This window comes from Egretta garzetta, unplaced genomic scaffold, assembly GCF_000687185.1.
Source record: "Egretta garzetta isolate BGI_Z169 unplaced genomic scaffold, ASM68718v1 scaffold43, whole genome shotgun sequence".
Lineage (NCBI taxonomy): Eukaryota > Metazoa > Chordata > Aves > Pelecaniformes > Ardeidae > Egretta > Egretta garzetta.
In genome coordinates, this window is record NW_009259047.1 from 1454834 (window position 1) to 1462282 (window position 7449).

General features: G+C 40.0%; 1 protein-coding gene across 1 annotated transcript; it reads left to right on the plus strand.

Annotated features, from left to right (window-relative positions):
- The first annotated feature begins 993 nt into the window (after nt 1-993).
- BCL10 (BCL10 immune signaling adaptor) lies at nt 994-7336 on the plus strand. The gene is made up of 3 exons (XM_035890655.1): nt 994-1114; nt 3571-3859; nt 5009-7336. The coding sequence occupies exons 2-3, from the start codon at nt 3583-3585 to the stop codon at nt 5374-5376; spliced, it is 645 nt and encodes a 214-aa protein (XP_035746548.1). The 5' UTR covers nt 994-1114; nt 3571-3582; the 3' UTR covers nt 5377-7336.
- The last annotated feature ends 113 nt before the right edge of the window (nt 7337-7449 follow it).

A 7449-nucleotide genomic window follows, 5' to 3' on the forward strand; every position in this document is an offset into this window, starting at 1 on the left:
CCTTTTGCTTTGCCGCAGGCGGTCTGCTCCTCTGCCGCCTCCGAGGGCCGGGGGAGGAAGGGTTCGGTTTTCGCGGTGCCTCTGCGCCGCCATGAGGCGCCGGGGCGGGAGTGGCGAGGGGGTACCCCGCCATCCGACGGTCGGGCGCCGGGGTGTGCCCGTCTCCTGCTGTTAATAATATTCTCCCTTATAGAGCATGAGTATTTGGATTAAGTATACTTTTGAGGCTTTTTTGCTATATTTCCCTGATGATTCCCACCCCTGCTTATTCACTGATGTCTGGAATCTGAGGGGAGACTTCACCCGGACTCAGTCTGGATTTACTTATCTCTTTGCTAGGCTGGGAAGCAAGCAATGTCTAAGCAACCTCAACAAGCAATTTGATAACTTAAAAAAAAATAAATCACAGTTTACTAATTGCATATTGCCACCCATGCTTCTGTTTCTAATTTACAATGCCTTTCATTTGACTTACTTGGGTTTTTTTACATTCCTTTACAGTACAATAAAGAACATTTGGAGTTCGGTTTCAGTTTCTTGCTAGCTTTATGCATGCATACTTGTCTTTAAATGCTTTGTCATAGTTCTGTGAGACATGTTTTTCAAGTTATTACTTGCTTCTGTGGAACCACAGGGTAATACTACAATAGTTGGCATCCGGTAGTTACACCAAAAAAAAAAGATAAGAACTACTTAAACAGGGCTATATGTATAACGCGATATGTACGTTAATCTGCGTCGGTGACTGAATTCACGGCTGCATCTGTCAGAAGTGTGTGTGTGTCGCTTCAACCCTTAATCTTACAGGGTCTCCCTCGGTAATTGGAGGACTTGATGGAAACCTATGGAAAGAAATAACATTAGTTTTATCATCAAAATGCAATCCAGTTAATCTGACTTCAGAGCTGCTTCTCTCAGATTTTTAAATGTTGGAGCTTGACGGTACAAAGCACTGGTTCAGTGCAAGCTCACTTGCCTGTTTCAAAACTGCGTTACCAGAAGTCCTGTGTATTTTATGTGACAGCGAACCTCAGAAAGCTAACCTGCAAAGATAACTTGGTCTTGAGGAGGAATCATAAAGGTTGGAGCCTTACACTCGAGAGCTGGGAAGGAGGTGATGTGATGTGTTTACTCTAACGTGTTTATTCTTTCTCTCCCTCGTAAGCTGTTAACTCGCGAGGACGGCGTGGAGGGGAATTCAGAACTGGTGCACTTCCTACAGTGAAAGACTCATTACAGGAAGATCTTAGTCAAAACACAATAGTCTTTCTAGTCAATAACAACCCTTTTCTTTTAATGTCGAAACACTGACTGACTTGTGTTTCAGTGTTTGTTGATTGATCCTTCTGGCGGTAGGATGAGACTTCCATGAGAACTGAAGAAATCTGTATTGCCTGCTGCATTCCTAACCATTCAGGCACGGGCTTGTTGCAATTGGACACTTGAGATGTATTCCAGAACCACCTAAATCCATATAAGCTCTACTGTTGCACTTTTCTGTTCTTATTGTAGTTGTTACGCCACCACTAGTGCCATTGTGCTGCCAGAAGTCATCTTCTGTGCACGTTCATCTGATGTTTAACAACTGTGTAACCACAGGCTGTTTAGTGATGGCTTAGTATTTGTTGGATCCTAAAGAGCAACTAGACGAACACATTTATCCTCTGCTATACTTAGTGGAGCAGTCCAGGAAGCATTTTTTCTTTGAGTTATTGGTGTTTTCCCTAGCACCAGTATGCCAGACGGTATTTTGCTGTTTGAAATAATCTGTCTTAAAGTGTGTCCTTAGATCCAGCTTTTCCTCCGCTTCCATTTACGGAGCTAGTGAATGGCTGTAAGGCAAACAGTCACTTTCAAATTTTAATTTTTAAATGCTGCTGTTATGGAATCCAATCTCAAAAAGCAGGAGGATATTTGAAAACTTTCTTCAGGAAAGTTTTGTTTCTTTCCATCTCTTCACATGTCTTGTATGCAAAGGTGCTTTTCCTTCTGGCGCTCAATTTATTTATTTTTTTTTTTAATCAAATGAGACTTGGGGGCGGGGGTGTTATTTTTTTCACATCAGTAATATTCAGCTAGTGGGAGTCTGACTTCTTGTGTAATTCTGCACAGTGAAAATGTTGGCAGGAGAAACTGCCGATTTCGTAGTATTATTTTGAAGCACAGAGATGTCCTTTTTGACTCTCATCTTCATAGAGTAGCAGATAATGAAACCAGAGAGTTGTGAACACAAGCATTAATTCTGTCTCGATGTTGATGTCAAGCAGGCTGGTTAATGTACAGATTGAAATGAGTATCATTTACATTTGGCGATGTTTGTGCTTCTGTGTGCCCTCTGAACAGGGTGGAGGAAGATTGTTTTTTTGTTTTGATAACTGTAAGAATAAATCAGTCAGTATAGGGGAGGACACTCGATCTTCCAAGGAGGAAATAAAAGTGGTGACACAGCAGTCTTTAGTTCTGACATTGGAGCTGAGAAATAAATTGGGAGTCAGGTTAGAATTGAATATGGTTACAAAAGAGAGCGTGTTGCCCCAGGAAGATCTCTGAGGGAATGTGATCTGATATTAGGTGTTACAGGTCCTGAAGACGCAAAGTGCTGCCGCTGAAGTGCTCAAGACAGATGTGTCTGCTTCATCGTCCCCAATGTTAACTGAGTGCATGTTAGGGTCTTTATACCATGGATGGAGTTTCCCTCCCACAGGCAGATTGTGCCACCTCTCTTTCTTTTTGCTGGTGATAGAGGAGGACTTACACAACCAGTTTACACTTGTAAGATGAAGTTACAGAGGGTCGAGTCATTTTGCTTTTGCCAGAGTCATCAGAGCTGCACTAACACTCAGTGGTCTGTGCAGCATGTTAGAGGTGTTGCAAGTAGCTTGAGGTGTTTAATATACAGTCTTAAGCCAAAAGAAGGCAGCCTGATGAAGATAAAAAGCAGCCAGCAAAGTTGCTGAGAGTAGGTCCATCTGTGGATAAAAGTGCATGTATTTTGGATGCCAGTAATCTGTTGAATTTGTAAATAGCGGTGTTTATTCAACACACCTTTTAAACAGGGAGTATATTCATGCTGTTGCTCTGAGACTGCTTTTACTCAACGTACAGAAAACATCAATGATTGCAATGTTTTGCAGTTGTACCTCGTGGATACAAATAGTATGGAAATGTGGCAGTCGGGTAGTCAGTGAGGAGGAGCGTGTCTGTAGAAAAAGTGAATAGGTGCTGTTGGGTTTTGTTGGTATAATTTCATTTTTACTTGTTGAATATTCTGAAACATGATAACCACAGACTTGACATAACTAGCATTTTCAGTAAGTATTCACCTTATTACTTAACATGCGTTAAAACTCCTGGGTTCACTCAAAGAAAACTAAAAAAAGGGATAAGTAAATCAGCGCTTTTAAAAAAAAAAAAAAGTATTTTTTTACACTGAGAAAAATCTCTGCTAGGTAACATGGTGGTGGCTTTAAAAATCGTTTTATTAACCTACATCAAAATCGTATAGGTTTCAAATACAGGCTCCTAAAAAAATTGAAAGGTTAGCTAATACTAATTTGTTTTGCTTTTCAGGCTTTAGAAAGGATGCGTCCTTACCTGTGTGATAAAATCATCGCTGAGAGACACTTTGATTACCTGCGTTCAAAGAAAATACTCACTAGAGAGGACACGGAAGAAATTTCTTCTCGATCTTCCAGTAGAAAAAAAACTGGGAAGTTATTGGACTACTTAGCAGAAAACCCAAAGGGACTAGATGCTTTGGTTGAATCTATCAGACGAGAAAGAACACAAAACTTCCTGTTACAAAAGATAACTGACGTAGTGTTGAAAGTCAAAAATGAAAAACTTGAAGCTCTCAAAGGTGAGAAGTTTCTAATAATATTTTGTAGGACGTTAATTTTGCACATCTTCAAAATAAAACAACTCCAACAATTCTTTAAATCATTTTTCTTAGTACAGGTTGGTGGTTTGTGGGTGGTTGGGGTTTTTGGGGGGGTGGGGGGGTTGTTTGGGTTGTTTTGGTTTTTTTTCCTTCCTCTAGTGTTTGGAACAATGTTTTCAGAAATATCACCCATTTGGGTTTAAGATCCTAGTGCATGTATCCTGGCCTTGCCTTTTTACTCTTGAAATGCATCATAAATGACAAATTGCAAAAAACCCTGTCATGTGTTGTTACGATGGGTAAGTCTGTCTTCACATTTCAGTTTTGCTTTCTGTGAGGTTCTAATTGAGAACTCAAAATAGGTGGTTATCTTCCATCTTGTGTTTCTCTTGAAGCTATTTACTGCAGTGGCAGGATGCTCTGGTTTTGTTAAACTTTGCACCTCAGCAGAAGACAAGCCAGCAAATGCAGCCTCAGGGGAATTCTCCTGTGGGCCTTCAATGCCCAAACTTAAAATTAGACACCATAAATGTATGCAGGTGTTCTATCATACAGGTAGAGAGGTTTTGTTGACACACAAAGCTTGAAGCAACTGTACGTACTCATATTTTAAGGCAGATAAAGAAAGGATAAGCCTTCTAAACCAAAAACCTTACTTCCCCTTCCACACCCATCAAAAGAGGAATAAAGAAGGAAGAAGTACATTTTAACCCTGGAGGTGAAAGGCCTGACGTTTTCTCTGGCTTCAGGTAAAACAGCCTTCAAATGCCGTCCACTTTGGAGTGGAACCATGTAGCTGAAGCTTTTAAAAGTTTGAAGAACACAGAAAAACCTTTCTTACCAAAAAACAGGTGAAAGGGCTAAAGCGACTTCCTAAAAATGAAGCTTAAATTACGGTGCGTCTTTGTCAAATAGTAGCTGATACAGAAAAATCATTCACGTCAGCCTAGATAACCCGCATGTATTTTTTAATTTGTCGTGAATATTGGGATGTCACAGGTGAGATGAAGAGGTTAGTCCGTTAAAAATACAATCGATCTTTGGCAACCTTTCTGATACTAAATCAGAGCACGGTTTTAAGAGTGCACCCTATGGTAATTAAACCCAGTCTCTTGTTTTTTGTCTTAGGTCTAAGCTGCAGCACCTGTATGACCTCACTGTATGGAGGAACAAATGATCTTTCTAGATCGTATTCTGATGAATCTAATTTTTTTGATAAAACAAAAGACAAAGAATCTACCCAGATACATCATCCGGAAGAAGACTACAGCACCGCTGCGTTTGTGTCTGCTGTCTCTCTTCATTCCATGAATTTACCGATTGTAGAGATGGGAAATGCAGAGAGTGCTGTTTTCTCAGCCACCCTTCCAGGCCCCGGAGACCCCGGTGCACCCCCTCTCCCCCCAGAGCTCCAGTCAGAGCAGCAAGAACCATGTACTAGTTCCAGTGACAATTGCTTCTTGCCTTTAAGATCACGTTCTCTTCAACCACAGTGAACGTAGTGACTTTTGTCCTTTCATCCGAATGGTACTGGAACTTCGATGTCGTATAAAGGTTAAAAAAAAAAAAAAAAATGTTTTCAAACTGCTAACTAGCAAAATCGGAGAAAACAATCTATGCTATTTAGTGGGGTTTTTTTAAGGAGTAATTTTTTTGTAATTGGGTGACTCCGGAGCTGCTTGATTTTTGTGTTCTTTAAGGAGCTTTTCTCAAAAGATCGTGGTATCATACCAGCAAAGGTTTGGTTTTTAAACCTACGTCTTTAAGATTTCACATTTAATTGCAGGTATTTAAGCTGCAGTTAGAGAACAAACATTTTCTTCCTACAGAAACTAAAAAATCTGTTTTTCTTAAAGTTTCTGTGACAGGTGAATTGGGAAAGATGGTTAGGAAAAGTATTGAAAAATAACCTTCTGAACTAAAAGCTTAAGCTCACTTACCAAAAAGCTTAAACTCATCTAAAAAATTAAATGTTTCTCTGTAGGATAAATTCTGCCCTCTATGTATGTGTGTGCAGCTCCATTTGCAAAAAAACCCCAACCCACAACCTTAAACCCAATCTGGCCAAATCTGTAGCTACACTTATTTGCAAGAAGTCATCTTAATGGTCTGAACTTTGTTCTCTGTCCTACCAGTAAATCAACAGGCACTCAGTATCGCCGTGGTTGGAGTTAGCAAATATACTTCCACAAGTCTTAGCGTATTGTTTTTGTATATTAGTTAGAGATTTCTGATTTGAGATGCACTTTAAATACAAATTCTCATGAGTACTGGAAAAGGAATGTAAACTGCTGTGACAGCATCATGTGGGCCGTAAGAAAATGTTATTGTATAATGCTGGTAAGGAGCAAAGCTTGCATGTTTTGTCCCAGTAGGGTCAGTCAAGGAGGAGTCGTGTAGCAAGGAAGTATCCGTAACGGAAGGACTCTTGGAAATGTCGCACTGCAGATACCTACTCTTCAAAGCAGAGTGGTTTACATTTCAAATTGTTTGGAGTCGCATGCATTTTAAACTCTTTCAACATGGGAAGGTTCTCATTTCTTGACACAATGTACCATGCTGTATTCTACTCTACTTTTGAGCTGTGATCTACTTTTTCTGGAGTTGGCCTATAACCACTTTAAAATTACTGATGTACACATGTGTTCTGCAGTACTACACTTTAAAGTGATGGGATGGTTTTGGTATATCAAAGGGTAGGTTTGTATTTAAGACTTTAAATTATTTCGGCTCTCGTGTGGTGCTATAGCAGTGTAATTCCATTCAAATTCAAACCCAGGTAGTATTCCTAAACTGCATCCTCCTTTTGTGGAGACAGGCCACCTGCAGGGCCTCAATATAGCCTCTAAGATTTTTTTTTTTTTCATGTTTACTCTGGTTTTAGAAGTAGGTTAAAATGAACTGCAATGTTCAACTACACTCCATACTCTGTATATGAATAGCTTACACTCGATAAAGATGTGGGCTTCTGTTTAGTGTTTATAAAAGTCCTTGTTTGTCTTGTATACGTCTAAGGTCATAGAGTGTCAGGATGGTGAAAATGCCTTTCAGCAGCACCGCTTGATTCAGAAGGTGCTCTGGAAGTTAAGTGCCTAAATACGCAAGCAAAATTTTGCTCTCTGCCATGAAATTAAGGGGAGGTTTAAATCCCCATCTCTTCCATTAACTTGAACCGTAGTTGTACGTACTCGGGATGCCTAAAAATTTAGTTGTCTGAATGCCCCCCATAACCACTTAAAGGGCTGTGCTTAGGTTTGGGTCCCCTCTTGGGTTCTTGTAGATGGAGAAGAGTGAGAAAGCCTGGCCTTAAACTGAAAAAGGGCATCAGCCGGGGGTGAAAGCAGCCTTGCAGAGCTCAACCCGAAAGCGGGAGGTGCAGTGGAGCCTGTTAACCTGAGACTTCAAATGAATGTATTATCTTACCAAATGTTTATAACATGCTTTTTTCTTTTTATTTTTTTTTAGATTTGAATATTTTTATCACAACTGTTGAAATAAATTCTTTTGTATGATTGCCTGTTTTCCCATCTGCCTCTCTCATTATTATAAATGTATAAGTCGTAAGAGCG